Source organism: Gopherus evgoodei, chromosome 13, assembly GCF_007399415.2.
Source record: "Gopherus evgoodei ecotype Sinaloan lineage chromosome 13, rGopEvg1_v1.p, whole genome shotgun sequence".
In the NCBI taxonomy this organism is placed as follows: Eukaryota; Metazoa; Chordata; order Testudines; family Testudinidae; genus Gopherus; species Gopherus evgoodei.
Genome location: NC_044334.1, coordinates 301,138 through 321,265, shown reverse-complemented (window position 1 = coordinate 321,265; position 20,128 = coordinate 301,138). Strand labels below are relative to the sequence as shown.

Below are 20,128 nucleotides of genomic sequence, written 5' to 3'. Positions count from 1 at the left end.
AACTTCCTGACAAACAATAAGAACACAGTGGCTTTGTCTGTTAGCCTTTTTCCCTAAAACTTCCCATTGATTTTACTCTTCAGGTCTATGTAGAGAAGAACCCAGGTGCCTATGCTGTTTTAACCGTCATGTCATCTAAGCATGTTCTGGGTAGATCTAGACAAGAGTAGTTAAAACACTGACATCTCTACAGTAGTGCTCCTGCTATTATATCACTTGTGGAACTGCACCAGTGGTAGCATCTGTCGAAAACAGCCAGAGAGCACATAAGTTACAGCTCCTATAAAAGATCCTTATAAGGGGAGGAAACAAAACAATCAAAGGGGAATGTAAATGCTGTAATAAATTAAGACTTTTGGTGTTTTAGTTTTAAGAGAAATTTAAAATGTGAGTTCACTTGTGATTCAAAATGCTAGCTGGACAGCCCTGGTGATTAAACACAGGACACTTCCACACTACAGGTACAGTATTGACGATTCAAGCTATACATCGGAGTAGTCAATAGGCAGACTGCCGGCCCATCTGGACCACCAGATGCTTTTGAATGGACCCCAAAATCTTTTTATTTACTTTAATTATTGTTGTTTCTATTATTTTCTTTTCTGGAGTCTGGACCTTGACTATACCTTGACCAAGAAATTTGGATCTTGAAAAAATGTATAGCAAGGGCAACTAATTATGGGCTTCCTGTGCTGTCAGTGTTCCCCAGTCCTGACTTGGAATGATCCATCTCTAGGGAATGAGAGAACTGTTCAGTTTCTATCACAAGTTGAATTTAGGCATCTCTGCTGTAGATACCATTTATTGCCTTTTGTGACCAGGTATTTTCATCAACCAGGAGCCAGACTCAGTGAGACTCAAATTATTTTCACACAGATCACCAAATAACTGTTATGGTAGTTTTTTTTTTTTTTTTTACTAATCGAGGCTGGATTTCAACCAGTAATTTCAGGGAGGCCAGTTATATGCTGATCCCCAATACCATTCAGTCCTTGTAATACATTATATCATGAATCTAAAAAAGCGTATATATAGTTTCTTACCTACTGCCTTCATTCCAATGAGATTCATTGCTCGTGTCCATTTTGTGCTGTGACAGAAATAGGACTATGTAGGAGAAGCCTCAAGTAGGCTGGGGCCTGTCAGCGGAATTAGTCTTAATGGCAGGAGGAGGAGTGTTTTTATGTAGTAACTAGAACAGGGGTTCTCAAACTGTCAGGACCCAAACTGGGTAACAACCCCATTTTAATGGGGTCACCAAGGCTGGTGTTGGCCCTGAGCCCCAACAAGTCTCAAGCCGAAGCCCCACTGCCCAGGGCTAAAATTACATGCCTTCTGCCCAAGGGCAGAAGCCCTTGGGCTTCAGGTTTGGCCCCCCAAGCCCACCCAGGATGGTGGGGCTTGGGTGGCGGGGCTCAGGCAGGTTTGTTCTTTGGTCCCCCCTCTTGGAGTCTCGTAGTAACTTTTGTTCTCAGAAGGGGGTCACGCTGTAAGGAAGTTTGAGAACCGCTGAACTAGAATATTTCAATTAGCAGTGGGTTTGCGTTCACTGTGGCCATTCTTAAATGTTCAGCATTCTAATATCACATTAAAGTAATAGCTACACTTTATTTCAAGAAGCGATGCTCCAAGCCCATCGCTGTCTCCAAAATTCTTCATATTGACACCAGATGTGGTTAGAGTGTGAGGCATGCCATGGATTCACATTGAATGTTTGGAGCAATCCCCAATGAAGTCTGTACTCCATGAGACCAGGTCATCAGCACTGTTTCTGCATGTGTACATTAGCCAAATGTGTCTCAACATTTTTACTAAATTGAGTCTTTCTTGTAGGCAGTACTGTATGTGTACATAAAATGCAGTATTTTGATATTCCAGCAAGATTAATCTACCTTTTAAATAAGTTTAACCTGATGATATAACAAGCTATCTTTGAATACATTCCTTAACACTATTTTTCTCAATATATGGGAGCATATGTGTATAATTCCCATTAATGTGGCTGCCTTACCCCTGTGAAATGTAAAGTGCACTCTAACATTCATTGCAGAGCTGTCTTCTTTCACATAGCTCTGCTTCCTTCTCTTTGATTCTTCCTCTGAAGTTAAGGTGTTGAAATTCTCGCTTGATTTCCAGAAAAGATTTGTTTTTTGTCTCGGGAATGACAAAGAAGATGAAACTGGCAACCAACAAGCTTTCCAGTAAAAACGCCACAAAGCAATACTGCTTCAGTCCATTCTAAAAGCAAAATACAAGATGTTTGAGATTAATAAAAAAAATATAGTAAATAATACCTAGTTAATTTTAGAAAATACTAACTCAGATACTATTGACAGTCACTAACAGTGCCAAATCGAAGTTTTAAGTGAAAGGGTGAGCTGAAGCTCCATCTGTTCCCTATCTCTTTGTTGTATCATTAGCTGAAATGATCAATAGTATAGTTAGTGGTTTTTTTATTTTAGAACACTTCAAATCTGCAGGGAGATGCCTAGCTCTACTAGCAGTTGACAACAGGAACCCCTCCCCTGGCTTAAGAGCCCACATAGTTACATAGGGAATGAATTCGGTGCCTGCCTTGCTCTACACAAAATGAGGAGTAGGAAGTGGTGCCTACAATATAACATTTAGCCCACTGGTTAGAGCACTTAGCTGGGATGGGGAGATCTTAGATGCAATTTGCCCTTCCCCAGATTGGGGGGTGGATGAAGATTTGAACAGGCGTCTCCTACATTTCAGGAGAGTGCATTAACCACTGAGCTACAGGATATTTTGAGGTAAGGTTTTCTCAGTCTCGCCTGTTGAAACTGTTCCACTGTGGATTAAATAATGAAACAGACACTGGGCGAGGGTGTGAGAGAATGACTCTCTAGTCCAGTGGGTTCAGGCACCCACCTAGGAGATAAGAGACCCTCTGTCATGTCCCCCTGCTCCAATTACTCATTATTTATCCACAGTGGAACAGCTTCAACAGAAGTGTCTGAGGAGCCACCCACCCCTCACCAAACTATCTGGTAACTCAACGATTAGCATGCTGTCCTTAGAGATGATGTGAAAGACCTTCCCTGCCCCACTGCTACAAAAGGGGGAACTGAACCTGTCTCTCCCAAATTCCAGGTGAGTACTCTAACCAGTGGGCTAAAAGCTAAAAAGTGAATACCACCATCATCCCCTCCTATAAACAGGACTTAGGCACCTACATAGCTTCATAGAGTCAACCCTATGTAAATACTTATTCCGAGAACGCATGTCAATTATTTGATATTTTTTAGGGTTATACGCAAAGGAGTTTCTCAGTTCAGTAGGCAGTAGCCCTTTTCAGCAGTCACTCTGTATACTGAATTTCTTTGCAAGAGCAAGTGGAGTAACTGAAATGATTAGACCAGAAATGGAATTTGGCAACATGTATTGTCTTCACTAAAATAATCTCTCTTGACCAAAGATGTTTTCCATTGTAAGTGATTGTCCCCAACTGAGTTTGGACAAATAGAGGTGTGGCCTTAAGAAGTAAACCAATTGTTACAGGGGTTGCCTCTTTCTGATCTAGCAAGCTAAGCAATAGCAAGAAACGCTGACAGGAGATGTGAGCTATGAATCTCTGAACTTGGTGAGGATTCATTATACTTTTTCTGCAATTTTTTCTGATCATAAACCTAACCTGGAGGTTAGTTCTCCCTATACAGTCTGACTTTATTTATTTATCTGTCTTCTGTTGTGTGTGTTTGTATTATTTGTAGATAGCTTAAAATAAACTTGCCTACTAAGAGTGACTGACTCTAATAATACCTTTGCTGAAGGAGAGTTTTCACTTATCTTAAGTCTAAGCACTAAGTTCTTTATTGTATAGAGAAGAACAATTTCTGCGTCTAGGAGAATTTCTCTGCAAGAAGTCAAGTGGACATGAGTCAACTGAGAGAAGATGGTATATATAATGGATACATGGCTACATACCACTATAAAGGGGAAGAGCATTCCTATTGTGAAGAAACTCAGCCAGCTAACAGATCCTCCTATCATGTAAGCAGCAGGCCGTGAAGACTGTGTAAATAATTCAGCTGTCAGTGTATTTGTTATACCACCTGGGGAATCAATTTCAGAAACAGAATAGGTTCTTATGGTAAGTGTGCATTTTCAGGGAAAGTTTCAAGCAAGAAAAAGATAATAGTTGCTTTTGAATATGCCATTAGCTGACCTTAATGTAAAAGATATAGATAGATCTATATATAAATCTCTTTTGTTAACCAAATACTTTTGTAAAATGTTCTTTTTAGACACTTTTTGATCCAGATTCTGATAACCCCTATTCACAATAGGGTGTACTCTCTTACAGAAGTAGTCTTATTGATTTCAATGGGACTGCTCAAGGAGTAAGATACAACTTAGCATAAGTAAGGGCCTATTAAAGTACAATGACAACAAGCTTCATAGAATAGTAGGACTGGAGGGGACCTTGAGAGGTCATCTAGTCCAGTCCTCTGCACTCAAGGCAGGACTAAGTATTATCCAGACCATCCCTGACAGGTGTTTGTCTAGCCTGCTCTTAAAAATCTCCAGTGATGGAGATTCTACAACCTCCTTAGGCAACTTATTCCAGTGCTTAATTATGCTGACAGTTAGGAAGTTTTTCCTAATGTCCAACCTAAACGTCCCTTGCTGCAATTTAAGATAATTGCTTCTTGTCCTCACCTTGGAGGTTAAAAAAAAAACACAAAATTTCCCCCTCCTCCTTGTAACAACTTTGTATGTACTTAAAAACTATGTCCCCCTCTGTCTTTTCTTCTCCAGACTAAACAAATCCATTTTTTTAAGTCTTCTATCATAGGTCATGTTTTCTAGACCTTTAATCATTTTTGTTGCTTTTCTCTGGACTTTCTCCAGTTTGTCCACGTCCTTCTTGAAATGTGGCATCCAGAACAGGACACGCTACTTCAGTTGAGGCCTAATCAGCATGGAGTAGAGCAGAAGAATTACTTCTACTGTCTTGCTTACAACATGCCTCCTACTATATCCCAGAATATTTGCTTTTTAGTTTTTGTTTTTTTAAGTGTTACACTGTTGACTCATATTTAGCTTGTGATCCTCTATGACTCCTAGATCCCTTTCCGCAATACTGCATACTTGCTTCCTGTGTGGTTTGGGTGCATCAGAGATACCAGAATGAAGGCCACTTCATGGTCCTGAAGAGAGCATACAGTGAAGGAATGCACTGTATCGGTCATATCGTCCTATGCCGTTCTATGCATTTGGTTTATCTTAGCCAGAGCATCAGCATCCCTAGGGGAAGCTGTCTTGTTTTCACTACAGACAATATTGGCACTGTTTTAGAGATACATTTTAGGCAATTTTATAAACAAAAGTTCACTAATGTGCAATACCTGGACCTAACCCAAAGCTCAGGATGAAAGCAAATATAGATGCCATGCTCAAATAAGGCACCCAGGGATACAGCTCCTGAAAAAAGAGCATGAAAAGTACTTAGTTAAGATTTCAGTCATCATGTCTTAACATTTGGCTTAAAGTCAAAAGTGTATAGCATTTTAACCCATAAATGACCACCTGAATAAATAACAGAAAATTGATCATTGACTCAGATCTTTTAATTTAAGTTTAATTAGCTTTCAATAAATCAACAAGTGTCTTCAAAGAATGAGTGTTGTGTATTTAAGTTAATCCCTGTACCTTAGTATACTACAGTGTATAAATGAAAAAAAAATTAAAATCCCACAGCCACCATATTTTATTGTAAATGTAAATCCATTTAGTCACTATCAGCCATTAATTGCTAGTAATAGCCAATTTCTTGTTGTTTTTACTTTTAAAGCAATAAAATACTAGTCAATCAATTTCACAAATACTTATTAGCGCTTGAGTCCCCATTGTTAGTAATATTTATAATTAGTAGATGGAAAACTTTCCTTTGTCTGTAAAATCAAAGTAAAATTCTGTATTATTACTAGTTTAACTTTAATATAGTTTTATCACTGTTTAGCCTCCTACAGTGAAGCCCTATAATCCCATGGGCCCGTCTATTATCTAAATGTCATTAAACACATAACTAGTGTGTACAAAACTTTCTAGGCCCAAATAATGAAATAACATTTATTTACATAAAAGAGCAAAGGTTAGTGTGATGATGAAGCAGCACACTTATCAGAGATATATGAATGAATTCAGCTGTATAAAACCAATTTTCTATTGTATGTATTTTTGATACAACACTAGCAAGGAAGGGAAGATTGGAGGCTATCTTTACAGAGGCAGAATTAAGGCAGTATGAGTACCTTAGTGGTGAACTTCCATACTTACAAATGTCTGAGTTTCTTGTAAATTAAACATAAATCTGATTTGGTTGGCTTTTTAGTATTTCTTTTTATAACTACAGTATTCATATAGGACATTTACAGTTAAGTGACTGAAATGGACTCTCAAACTTAAGTTTATCTTTAGGTAATATTTTATGTGGGAATTATTATTAATTTAAAGTTAGAAAGTATAGTTTGTCAGTATTTAATCCAACCAGCGTTAGACATAGAGCTCCAGAATTTAGATGCAGGACCAAATTTTGGATGACAGCATTGCGATGTTGTTTGAAAATCACGGCCGGTGCAAGGAAGTTTCGCACCCTAGGCGAAACTTCCACCTTGCACCCCCCACCCAGCTAACCCCTCCCCCCCACAGCAGCTAACTCAGCTCCCCACCCAGGGACCACCCCCCACAGCAGATGCCCCCCCCCCCCCGCGATAGCTAACCCCTTTCCCCTCCGTCCCCCCACGGCAACTAACCCCGCCCAGGGAGACTCTCTCTGTCCCCCCACGGCAGCTAACCCCACCTGGGGAGACCCCCCCCAACCATGGCAGCTAACCTTGCCTGGGGATACTTCCCCCCCCCAACCATGGCAGCTAACCCTGCCTGGGGATACTTCCCCCCCCCCCCAACCATGGCAGCTAACCCTGCCTGGGGATACTTCCCCCCCCCCCAACCATGGCAGCTAACCCTGCCTGGGGAGACATCCCCCCACAGAAGCTAACCCTGCCTGGGTAGCCCACCCTAGCTCACCTCGGCTCCACCTCCTCCACTGATCATGCTGGCGCTGCTTTAATTCTTCCCACCCAGGCGTGCAGCGCTGATTGGAGGAGGCTTAGAGCTGGGCTGTGTGCTCAGCGGAGGAGACAGAGTGGAGGTGAGCTGGGGCAGTGAGCTGTTCCCCTGTGCGCCTTCCCCCCATTACTGCGAGTAGCCCTCCCCGTGCACCTCCCCCCACCCAGCTCACCTCCACTCCACCTCCTCACCTGAGGGGACTTATAGGTGCCCCCAACCACTAGGCGTCCTAGGCAGCCACCTAGTTTGCCTAAATGGTTGCACCTGCCCTGTTGAAAATACACTATTAGGTGCCAGAACCAAATTCAGAACTCTTGGGAATCCTGCAGTCAGTGCAATCAGAGGTTATTGGCTGCTAATCAATGGAAGCAGCTACTGTAATTCAGAACAAGGATAATCTGTATGAAATAGAAACTGCTGCTATTCACTGCTGTACATTTAATGTTTTCAGAAGCGCTGCTATAGGGTAATAAGATGTCATGACACCAGGAGCTTTTTGGCCAATATTTCAAAAGTGACTAGTGATTTTGCATGCCTCAGTTTCTGAGTGCCCAATTTGGAACACCTAAGAAAGTTCTGATCTTCAAAGAGAAGGAATAGAGCTCTTTCTGAAAATCAGGCACCTTTAGGGATATTTAGGTGCCCAAGCTGAGACACAATCATTTTTTTAAACTTTGGTCATGACCTACATTGTTGTTTAAACTGTGCAACTCTTGCTCCTTCTCTGACAGCCAAGAGAGGATGTTCTCCAATGTTAAAAGCTCTGCTGCTCTATAATCTCACAAATTTTCAAACAGAAACAGTATTGCATTTCATGGTGCACATGAGCTCTTCTTAATACCTGATACGTCAGGGAGAATGTTAACACTATGCACCAAAAGGTCATCAGGGTGTATCCTCCAATGATGAGCAGTCTTCTTCCCATGTAGTCAATCAGCAAACCCTGGGGATAGAATATCACTTTTTCACTTAACACTGATGCCACATTCCCACATCTCTCTTTTTCTATAATAAAAACAACAGGTATGGTAGAAGTAGAATTTGTCACTTACACAAGTGAGGGCTGTGAGGCATTCACAAGCTCCCGTGCCCAGAGTAACATATGGAATTTTTTCTGCAGGGATCCCAGCTTGTTTAAAAATGTAACTTGCATAGAAATAAATCTACAAGAAAATATCAGAGTTGTGCCAATGTGCTTGAGCAGTGAAATCATCAGTAAGAAGAAGAATCAAGCTCACACACTAAGCAGCCTTTGAATAAATTGCATCCTATAACTTATTTAAACCATGAAAACAAAAAGGGAAATCTATAATTCAGTCTCTAGGTAAATTTATTGCTAGCAAAAATAAATCTGATAGTCTGAACATTATCTTGTGAACAATGTAAGACAGAGTTCATGCCTGAGCCATGATACATTCTAGTGTGTGAGAGAGATCCCAGGAAAAGTGCAGCCCGCACTTCCATGCAAAGTTGGAGTGAAACCAGGGCTCAGGCACATTAGTTCAGAGGCCTAGTGGGAGCACTGCTTATTCTGGAATCTGAACTCCAACCCTGCTCCCAGGGCAAATGGGTTCCTCTTATAGTGTTCACCTGGCACTGGAAGTAGACCTTAGCTTAAAAAAAACAACAACATCCAAAGCATAAATCCAAACCCAAAAGTAATTTGTCCAGGGGAAAAAAGAAACAGGAGAGATTCAGTCATGAGAAGTGAAGCAAGATGCAATAACTTAAGTTTTGCTGTTTATGCAGCATGGGAGGGAATGATGGAGCTTTAATCATTTTGTCAGGTGCTAAAGACATAAATTCAAGCATTTAGTAGGGCTCTTGCTCCAGGAAACCTACATATTATGCTGGCTTTGGGTAGAGAGAATTAAAAAACAAAGCAAGACAAACTTCCACTCTATCATCCAAATTTGGCATTAATATTTCCTGCTGTTTTTAGTTGAATCAGGCTTTTCCCTATCAGCATCAGTAAAATAAAGAGCCTTTCCCTTCTCCTATATCCCATGTTTCTGTCAGTTTCTAGACAGAGTTCCCTAATTTTAATGAAGGTCAAAGCCAGATGGAAATTAGACAGGCAAAACTTTAAAACAAATTGTTTGGCTTCTGAATAGTGAGGAATTCACTTACAGCATTTATCCCACTGAGCTGCTGGCCCATAGTCATCACAATCACAGTAATGAGCTGCCACTTTACACTGCGATCACTGAATAGTTGCCATGGTTTCTTGGGTTTCTCCCCATTTAAGGCAAAACATTCTCTCTGTATATCTTCCATCTCCTCCTGGTAGTGCAAGGGCCCATGAAAACGCTTCAAAGCTAATAAGAAAAAATGATATGGTATCTCCATATGCCTCACCATACTGCCAAAATGACCTTAGCTTCTGAAAACCCATCTACTTTCCTCTGTGAGCTGACCTTTGCAGAGATATGAACAGAAACTGATTTTCAAGGGAAGTGGGGAGACAAGCCACTACTTTTTTGGGGGGAGGGGGGTGAGTTGTTTGGTGGAGGTTGGTGTTCCTTTTTATTTATTTATTTTTTTGGTGGGGGACTGGAGAGAGACTTAATTGAACTATTTACACAAGGAGCATAACCCGTATTTTAAAGTGTTTTCCTAATAGAAACATTAGGCTCCCACTTCAATCTGTGAATTAAAAAAACAGGTTCTAAACAGCTGAAAGGGAAGTACTGAGTACATCATATCTCTTGTTATGCCAATTGTTATGTTGTGCCAATAGAATATGTTTAATGGACTAAAGTAAAGAGACATTTTCCTGTGTGAGTTCTTTTGAGAATATAATGCTTGTCTGGTTTCACTCACACAGTTGTTATTGGGACATTTAGTGCATTGGAGGAGGTTGTGATAGGCATGTGTAGGATCCATGCATCTTGAAAGGTATGTTGTATGCGGTGTAGCAATGGAAATATGTCTGCAGATTTTGCATCTGTTGTTCTGGCAAGGTCTGGTGATGCTTTGAATTGGTGTGTCCTGGTCTAGGGGAAGCTTGCTGGAGAGGTTGGGGGCAGGGCCGGCTTTAGGCGGACTCCCCGGAATCAGGCCCCACACCCGAGTGTAAGAGGGCCCTGCTCCGGGGGGTCTTCGCCGGCTTTTTGGCATCGGGGGGTCCACTCTGGGGGTCTTCGGTGGTATTTTGGTTGTGGGGGGTCCGCTCGGGTGGTCCGCTCTGGGGGTCTTTGGCAGCATTTCAGTGGTGGGGGGTCCTTCGGTGCCGCAGAAGACCCGGAGCAGATCCAGCATCGCTGAAGCCCCGGACCACCACCAGGTATTCAAATTGGGCCCCAAGGGTCATAAAGCAGGTCCTGGTTGGGGGCTTGTTTGAAGTCCAGAAATGGGGTTTCAGGAAAGATTTCTTTCATTATGAGGTCCCCATCAACAATGGCTTGTAGTTGTTTGATGAGACTCTGTGTGGGTTCCAGCATGAGGTGGTAGGTGACTACTGGGGTGTGTAGTCAGAGGGGGCTTTATTTCTATATTGAAGCAGGTTCTCTTGGGATATTCAAGTAGCCAACCTCAATTCTCAGTCTCTGTTTAAACCTAAGTTAATTGTATCTAATTTGCATATTAATTCAAGTTCAGCAGTCTCTCTTTGGAGTCTGTTTTTGAAGTTTTTTTGTTGCAAAATTGCCACCACAGAGAGTGGGAATGGTTGGGTCATTACACTAATTGAATCTATTTCCCTATGTTAAGTTCTCCTCAAACCTTCTATGGGTCATCTCAATAATCACTTCAAAGTTCTTTTTTCTCCTGCTGATGATAGCTCATCTCAATTGATTGGACTCTTCCAGTTGGTATGCGTACTTCCACCTTTTCATGTTCTCTGTATGTATAAATATCTCCTGTCGGTGTGTTCCATTCTATGCCTCTGAAGAAGTGAGCTGTAGCCAATGAAAGATCATGCTGAAATAAATTTATTAGTCTTTAAGGTGCCACAAGTATTTCTGTTCTTTTTGCGGATACAGATTAACACAGCTGCTACTCTGAAACCTATGAAATGGATGTGTTTGGGGTGGATCTCTGAGGGTTTGTCCATTGTCTTGTAAATATTTAAGGCAGGCAGCTCTGCATCTTTGTGAGGAATGTTGGTATATAGGAAAGTGATATCCATGGTGGTGAGGATGGTGTTCTGAGGGAGGTTGTTAATATTGCATAGTCTGTGGAGGAAGTTGGCTGTACTCTGGAGAAGCTGGCCTTTTGTGTGGTGAATGGTTTGAAGATGCTTTCCTTGAGTCCCAATATTCCTTCAGTAAGAGTGTCGTGGCCAGATATGATGAGTCTGCCTGGGTTCCCTTGTTTGTATATTTTGGGAGGCATGCAGAAGGTCTCTGGGGTGGGTTTGTAGGGGATGAATTTGTAGAGTTTCTCTTGGAGTTGTTTGAGGAAGGATTTGATTATATCCTTGCGTTCCTGGGTAAACAGTGGTGTAGGGTCTTCTTTGAGTTCTTTATAGTAGGTGATGTCAGAGAGTTGTCAGTTGGCCTTGTTAACATAGTCATCACAGTTAAGGACTATGATGATGGCCACTTGTCTGGGGGCTGGATTTCAGGAACTGTGTGTCTTTTCTCTTGATGGTGGAGAGATGATGGTGGATGTGATGTTTGTTAAGGATATAGTCAATCTTTTTCCTGAAGCAATCAATGTAATGATCAAAAATGTGGTTTCATCAGCTCTGTGGTATCCAGTCAGATTATTCTTTTTTCTTATAATTGTCAACAGGTACATGGTAAACATGAGTGATGTAATCATTGCTGTTAAAGAATTCTTGGAGGCAGAGACAGTGGAAGAACTCTTCTAGTTCTCCATATGTTAGGATGGTATCAGGCTCTGCAGTGGAGCAGAAGCTCAGTCTCTTAGGGTATGGCTACATTTACAGCTGTACAGCGCTGGGTGTTACAGCTGTCTTCGTACAGCTGTGTAGGGAAAGCGCTGCAGTGTGGCCACACTGACAGCTACCAGCGCTGCAGTGTGGCCACATTTGCAGCGCTGTTGGGAGTGGTGCATTGTGGGCAGCTATCCCACAGAGCACCTCGTCCCATTTTGGCGCTGTGGGTTGTGGGAAGAGGACGGAAGGGTGCAGGTCATTCCGTTTCCTGTCCCAACGCCCCGTGGTGCATTGCTACACATCCCAGCAGTTTGGCGCCATGGTGAGTTTGCAGCATGATTTCTGTTAGAAATGGAGCCCGAGCTGCTGAGGACTTTGCTGATGAATGTCGCCAGCACATCACGTTTGGCAGTTGAGCTATTCCTTCAGCTCCAAAGTGACAGTGAGGAGTCCAACGATGATATCGATTCGCCTGACGCGCGTGACAATAAATTGCTTGTGGCAGTAATGGACGTGCTCAGCACCGTGGAACACTGCCTTTGGGCTCGGGAAATAAGCACTGAGTGGTGGGATCACATCATCATGGAAGTCTGGGATGACGAGAACTGGCTGCACAACTTTCGGATGAGAAAAGCCACTTTCATGGGACTGTGTGCTGAGCTCACCCCAACCCTGCGGCGCAAGGACACGAGATTGAGAGCTGCCCTGTCAGTGGAGAAGTGGGTGGCTATTGCAATCTGGAAGATGGCAACTCCAGACAGCTACCGATTGGTCGCGAACCAGTTTAGAGTGGGAAAGTCGACCGTTGGAATAGTGTTGATGCAAGTTTGCAGGGCCATTAATTGCATCCTGCTAAGAAGAACCGTGACTCTGGGGAATGTGCAGGACATTGTGGATGGCTTTGCACAAATGGGTTTCCCTAACTGTGGAGGGACGATAGATGGGATGCATATTCCTATTCTGGCACCACCCCACCTGGCATCCAAGTACATTAATTGGAAGGGGTATTTCTCTGTGGTTCTCCAAGCGCTTGTGGATCACCGTGGGTGTTTCATTGACATTTACACAGGATGGCCTGGAAAGGTGCATGATGCACGCATCTTTCAGAACAGTGCCCTGTTCAGGAAGCTGCAGGCCAGGACTTTTTCCCCAGACCGCAAGATCACAGTAGGGGACTTCAAAATGCCCATTGTGATCCTTGGAGATCCCGCTTACCCGTTAATGCCATGACTCATGAAACCGTATACATGGAAGCTTGACAGGAGCAAGGACCAGTTCAACTACAGGCTCAGCCGGTGCAGAATGACTGTGGAGTGTGCATTTGGCCTTTTAAAAGGGCGCTGGAGATGTCTTTATGGGAAGCTAGACTTGGGGGAAAGTAGCATCCCTGCGGTTATATCCGCGTGCTGTACCCTCCATAATATTTGTGAAGGGAAGGGTGAAACATTCAGTGAGGAATAGACCTTCAACACCTGGAGGCTGAATTTGCATAGCCAGAGAGCAGGGCTACTAGAGAGGCCCAGCACAGGGCTACAAGGATTAGGGATGCCTTAAGGGAGCAATCTGAGGCTGAAAGACAACAGTAATGTTTGGTGCCTTGCACGGGAGTGAAGTGCAGTGGTTACAATGATTTGCAGCGCCTGTTTTTCCCTTGGGGTACGGTATGTTTCACTTTCTGCAATAATAAAAACTGTTTTAAAAGCCAAGAAATCATTTATTCAAAATACAGTACATAAAAGGGCAGGGGGGTAGGGTGCTGAACTTTACAGTCAGAGGTTTGAATATGTCCTGCCTGGAGTGCTGTGGAATGCCTGCTGCACTTCAGGATTAATATGCTGCATGGTGATGGGGGTTGAGTGCATAGGGTAAGGGTTGTAGTTCTCAGGGCTGGTAGGTGAACATACAGGTGTTGGGGGCAGCTGGTTGTGGTAAGAACCAGGATGGTGGAGAAGGGGGTTTTGAGCAAACACTGGGGCACAAGGGAGAGAGCTTTGGGATGGCGGGGGGGGGTTAGCACGGTAGTGATCTGCCTGCATGGCTACGAGTGACTGCATATAGTCCGTTTGGTGCGCCAGGAGGCTTATCAGGTGCTTTGTGCTTTTCTTGGTAGCCAATTCCTTTCTCCTGCTTTGTGTTTCCCTCCACTGATGCATTTTCTCTCTCCAGTCCTGCAGCCTCTTATTCTCTCTGGCATACTGATTCATAACTGCTTTCACCAAATCTTCTTTGCTTTTCCTTGGTTTCCTCCTCAAGTTCTGTAGTCTTTCAGCAGGCTGTGATAGGGCCGGAGGATTCAAGGACACTTAAAAAAAACAGAAATCGAAACATTTATTACAGAGGCTGCATTGTTTATAATCACAGTGAAGGAGTTTGTAGACTATTTGTAGCATCATTTACACATAGCAAACATAGCACAGAGAGGCAACAGCAGCGAAGACATGGTGAGTAATGGGAAATGAGTGATTAATGAATCCATGTTTATGTCGCGACTTACCTGGGAAGGGGATCTGCTTGAGTCAACTGCCACAGCAGTTACTCCTGGAATCAGTGTTTCTGCCGCGAATCACCTGGGAAGGGGATCTGCTTGAGTCAGGGCTCACTGGGGTTTCTGTGCATTGCGGAAAGCAGAGAGCAGCTGGGGGGGACCTGCACTGAACACTATCCCTACATTTTCCACAGGATTTTATCCTGCTAGATATATCGCTGCTGCGGGTAACCTGGGAAGAGCGGGAGGGTCTTCTACAGCAATGTGGATTCCGCCCTGGTCCCTATGCAGCTTGCCTGTGTGCAGCAATGGTCCCCCACCCCTCGCGGCACAGTGGCGCGGACGCGTTAGCCTGACTGGGACAAGGACCACGGTGGCTCTCCCTATAAACTTGCACAAGCGTATTGTCCACGCTCTGGCTGAAACTTCTGAAGAGATTACCGAGGCCGATTACCACGACGTGATAGACCAAATCAATGGGCTATTCCACATCTAGGCATGCATGCATGCATCCATAACCCCCCCTCTCCTCTCCCAAAACATTTCCATCCTTGAAAATAAAAGCTGCTTACCAGGAACCCGCTCCTCTGCTTCTTCTTCACCAACAAGTTCCAGCTGCTGCCACTGGCTAGCTTCCTCCTGGCTTGAGAAGAGCTTCTGGCTGCATGCCTCCTGGAACTCCAAGGTGTCTCCCACCACCTCAGTAGCCTCACTCTCGCTTTCCTCTACACCCTCCCCGTCCTCTCCCTGCTCTGAACTCTCCATCGTGGGCCTTGGATTGGCAGTGGGGTCACACCCAAGTATGGCATCCAGCTCCTTGTAAAAACGGCAGGTCCTGGGGGCAGCACCTGAGCGGCGGTTTCCCTCGCGGGCTTTGCAATAGGCACTCTGCAGCTCCTTTACTTTAACCCTGCACTGCAACGTGTCACGTTCATGGCCCCTTTGCAGCATGGACTTTGATATCTGGCCATAGGAATCATAACTTCTACGGCTGGAGCGCAGCTGTGACTGCACAGCTTCCTCACCCCAAACACTGATGAGGTCCTACAGCTCAGAAGTGTTCCATGCTGGGGCTCGTTTGGGGCATGGAGGCATGGTCAGTGATTGATTGATTGATTGCACTCCACACCCGGCTGAGCAAACAGGAAGGGGATTTTTAAAATTCCCGGGGCATTTAAAGGGCGGGTCACCTGAGCCCAGGGCAGTGGAGTGCGAAACGATGAGCAGAGTGGCTGAAAACGTATGCTGGGATACCTCCTAATACCCTGGAGGCCAATAACAGCGCTTTTGGTGGCCACACTTGATGAGCAGCGCTGCATCACCAGCGCTGGAATCGCTACACCCCGAGCAGACCAGGTGTACAGCCAGCGCTGCAGCCAGGAAGTTGCAGCGCTGGCTGTGCTTTGCAAGTGTGGACACAGAGTGAGTTGCAGCGCTGTAACCCCATCACCGGTGCTGCAACTCTCCAGTGTAGCCAAGCCCTTAGAGAGTACAGATAATTTAGCTCCAGGATTGGGTATCTTGATAAATTGATGATGTTTGGGTATCATGTAGTGTCTATGTGGTGGGACTGGTGCCATGGTTTCTCCCAAAGGTGATGTTCTGTGGGTGTGGAGTAGTTGTAATTGGTACCACTTTTTGTTTTTGTGTTGGATGACTGTCAACAGGATATTTTTATAGTTGTTTTGGATTTCTCACATGATTTCCATGTAACTTCCCTAGTATACCTGTTATATACCTCATCCATTGCACTAAATCCAGCAATAACAACTGGCAGGGTGAAACCAGGCAACCACTATGCTCTTGAATGAACTCACACAGAAAATGATAAAAGACAAAAACACCCTATCACATGTGGGTGAATACTTTTCATAAAATGATCACTCTATATCTGATATATCAGTCCTCATCCTCAAAGGAAACTTGCACAACTTTGAAAAGAGGAGCTTAAATTCATTACTCTGGTAGGCACTAAAAATCATGGACTGAAAGTGTTCTATGTCTGCAGACATGTTAAAGGGCCACTCTTTCTTGAATGGTTCCTTAGAATATGTGCTTACTACTTATGCTAAACAATCTGTACCACCTTGCATTTAGCTCTGAGTTAGGCTGGCTGGGAATACCTTTCTCAGACCTGAAGAAGAGCTCTGTGTGGCTTGAAAGCTTGTCTTTCTCACAAACAGAAGTTAGTCCAATAACACGTATTACCTCACCCATCTTGCCTCTCTAATATCCTGGGACCAAAATGACTACACAACTACACTGCTTAAGGTAAAGCAAACAGATGATTTTTCTGAAATAGTATAAATACAATCAAAAGTTGTTAGGTAGCAAGACAGAAATGTTTGTACAAAAGCTCATGTTCATCTCAGAGTCCAGAAAATCAGTTTCTTTGTATTCCTCAATATTAAATATGCTATCAAGTGAAATGTTGTCTATTGAAGTGAAAGAGAAGAACATTAATGATCATGCAGGGAAGAGATTTTCAATGCTATTGTCGTTATTGAACCATAACTGTGATAATTTGTTCCAAATCTCCAGCAGCTCTTTAACATTAACTGCATTCAGGAGCAATCTCTGTTCCTCAAGCCCCAAACCAGCAATGACAATCAGTGATTATGCCATTAAAAACAATTGAAAGGAAAAGACTTGAACTTTAATAAGTAAACTGTAACCTTCAATGGAACACAAAATGCACATTTTGAAGAAATTATTGAAGCTCTTTGCCCTGGATCTATTCCTCTACAAAGTTGAACTCACAGGTCCACTACCAGATGCTTTAAGTGAAGAAACTGAGGGAAAATTAAAGGGAGAGCGAAAGCTTTACATTTATCTGTTCAGACAATGCAAATAACATTTAAAAAGAAAGCTCAACCAAAACTTCTGGAAGTATGTAGGTTCAGCAAACTAATATGCCTCAGTAGTAAAGAAAATAATTAACCAGTCCTAAAGTGGGTCATAAAATTTCAAAAATTCTTCTGCAACCACTGTTAGCCTAATGATTGAAGAGAGAGGTTTGATGCTGCAGCTTCCCACTGGTACTTCAGTGAAACTCTCAGGAAAATGATGTCTCCAGAAACTGGAAATTTAAATTTGCATAGAGCACTAGGAGGATTTGGGTCAAATCATAGCACTAATTTTACACAACAAGGGACTCCACAGAGAAGCACTGTACTTACAAAACAATGAGGTTTCAAGAGGTGTCACTGTCTCCATGAAAATCTAGCTTGATTTAAATAAAAAGCAACTAGAACTACACAAGTAAAAATCTAGAAAAATAATTCAGCAACACTATGGAACCTGATACTTAGTCAATTTGATTGTTCCCAAATCCAAAGGTCTTCATTTGATCCCAGAACAGGAACAAAAGGCTGATGGGATGTAATCCTTTGTTTCTTGCTTCTCTTTTATCATTTTAAACTGAAGATCCAGATCAGGCTATGTCTACACTACACAGCTTTTAGCGACAGGGCTGTGTTTCTACAGTTGTGCGGCTAAAAGCTGTGCAGTGTAGCCGTTGTTTGTCAGCTCTCCTGCGACAAAAAACTTCCACCCCCAATAAGCAGCATTTGCGTTGTCAGCATGAGAGCGCTCCTCATGCTGTTCATACTGGCACTTGTCATGGCAAAACTTGTCTTTCGGGGTGAGGGGGTTTAACACTTAAAGACAAAACTTTCGTCATTCAATTGCCAGCATAGACATAGCCTCAGTGTCCTTTACAAACACAGATGTGGGGCTGTGTCAGAGACACTGCATTAAAATGATGGAACAATGTGTAAGTAAAGCCATGGAACACAGTACAGACAAATTCTAGATCATGTAAAAAATTTGTAAAGATCTGTACTCCTGCCCAGCCTGTTCAGCATAAGTTGAAGATGTTTTATCACATGGGACTGGTGAAGCTGAAACTTCACAACAGGCTTGGTGCTGAAAAATCCAATTAGAAAGTAAAAATGTACAAAAGAGAGAGTGGTAAGTCTAACTGGTTAGTAGAATAAAGACTAAACCTATTGTGTTTGTGTTCGCATCAGAACACTTTTGATTTTGGATACTGAGTACCTTTTTATATTTGCTTTTAAAAAGAATCAGAAAGGGCTAGATTCTGATATCCTTTCTCAACTCGGCTAGTATCCTACTCCTTAAGTGACCCCATTATTTCCATGGGACTGCCTGAGGAGTAAAGTACTATCCAAGATGAGGATATCAGAATCTAGTCTGTGTTAGGTGTTTTCATTATTTAAAACCTCTATTTTTTTAATTATTTGTTTTCTTTCAAAGTAAAGAGTTGTTTTGTTACCAGGCTGAGGAAAATCACAACTACTTTGAGCCTCTGTTTCTGTCTCAGGTTTGTGTTGTGATGCGTGGGCTTCACCTGCACATTTGTGGGACGCTTGGCATCTATTGCATTAGGACTCCTTCATCCCTCTTTGGAATTTGAACAACAGGGAGAATAGGGTACTTCCTACTTGAGAAGAGCTACAGCTAATAATTCTGAGACCCCACATTTCTCTCACACATGAGATGTCAACAGAAAAAAGGGTATTAAAAGGTAATCAAGACTGGAGGTGTAATAGAATGCTAAAATTTGTCATACTGTTCAGCCACTAGGTGGCACCGTGTGTAAAAGATCTTTAAACTAATCTCAGCCATACCAGGCAGAGCAGGATTAAAGGATGTTATAATGATCGGAGGTCGGCAATCTTTCAGAAGTGGAGTGCCAAATCTTCATTTATTCACTGTAATTTAAGGTTTAGTATGCCACTAATATATTTTAATGTTTTTAGAAGGTCTATCTCTATAAGTCCATATTATATAACTAAACTATTGTTGTATGTAAAGTAAATAAGGTTTTTAAAATGTTTAAGAAGATTAATTTAAAATTAAATTAAAATGCAGATCTTACCAGTTTAATGTGATCCTTGCGCTTGCTTTTCCTTACTAAGTTTTCCAATGTCTGACACGTATTTGGGTACTTTAAGCTGCATACAGGCTTCTGAGTGATCAGTTGTTGAGGGACAAGAGGACAGATTTCATGTGTGAAAACACCTGTTCACACAGGTATGTGGATCCAAATGCTGAAAGCATTGCAAATGCAATTTTCTTCAAACAGTTACATTTCACTGGCAGGGACATCCAGCAGGTCAGAATAGAAGCCTCATGATCTCTCTCAGTAGCTTCAAGTGCACTCCGCAGATCTTCAAACTTTGATGCCCACAATTCTGAGCTTTTTAACTGAATGAGCTGCATTTCAAAATCTTCAACCCATCACCTGAAAGACAGACAAATCCAAGTTGCTTTCGTTGAACTTTTCAGGATTAAGTAGAAAAGAAAGCATTGGGCCAAATCGCTGGAAATCTTGAAATTTGTCAGAAAATTCTGATTCCAGTTCTTGCATGTACATTCCAATCTCATTGTCACAGTATAGTGTGTCGATAGCTCTTTTACGTGTTGGAAGTAGTGAAAAGTTGAAGTTTGAATATCCCAAGAAAAAGCTGCTAGTTTTACAGCAAATGCCTTCCAAGCTGCATAAAGATCCAGAACTGTTTGCCCTGCACCCTGGAGACAGAGGTTGAGTTCGTTTAGGAGAGCGGTGATGTCGTTAAAAATATGAGCTTACACAGCCATTTGTCATCATCCAGTTTGGGGTAGTTTTGTGCTTTTTCTGAGAAAAAGGCCTTGATTGCATCAAAACAGTTTACGAAGCA

At 42.7% G+C, this 20,128-nt stretch overlaps 1 protein-coding gene across 1 annotated transcript in view; it reads right to left on the bottom strand.

The window, feature by feature from the left end:
- Window positions 1–593: 593 nt before the first annotated feature.
- Window positions 594–20,128, bottom strand: part of LOC115660855 (solute carrier family 2, facilitated glucose transporter member 11-like) — a 42,736-nt gene continuing 23,201 nt past the window's right edge. The window contains exons 7-12 of the mRNA XM_030582644.1: window positions 9,226–9,413; window positions 8,148–8,258; window positions 7,937–8,038; window positions 5,373–5,448; window positions 3,949–4,076; window positions 594–2,238 (exon numbers count right to left, since the gene is read on the bottom strand). Coding sequence (XP_030438504.1) covers window positions 2,035–2,238; window positions 3,949–4,076; window positions 5,373–5,448; window positions 7,937–8,038; window positions 8,148–8,258; window positions 9,226–9,413 — 809 coding nt within the window. The 3' untranslated portion in view covers window positions 594–2,034. The remainder of the gene's footprint in view (window positions 2,239–3,948; window positions 4,077–5,372; window positions 5,449–7,936; window positions 8,039–8,147; window positions 8,259–9,225; window positions 9,414–20,128) is intronic.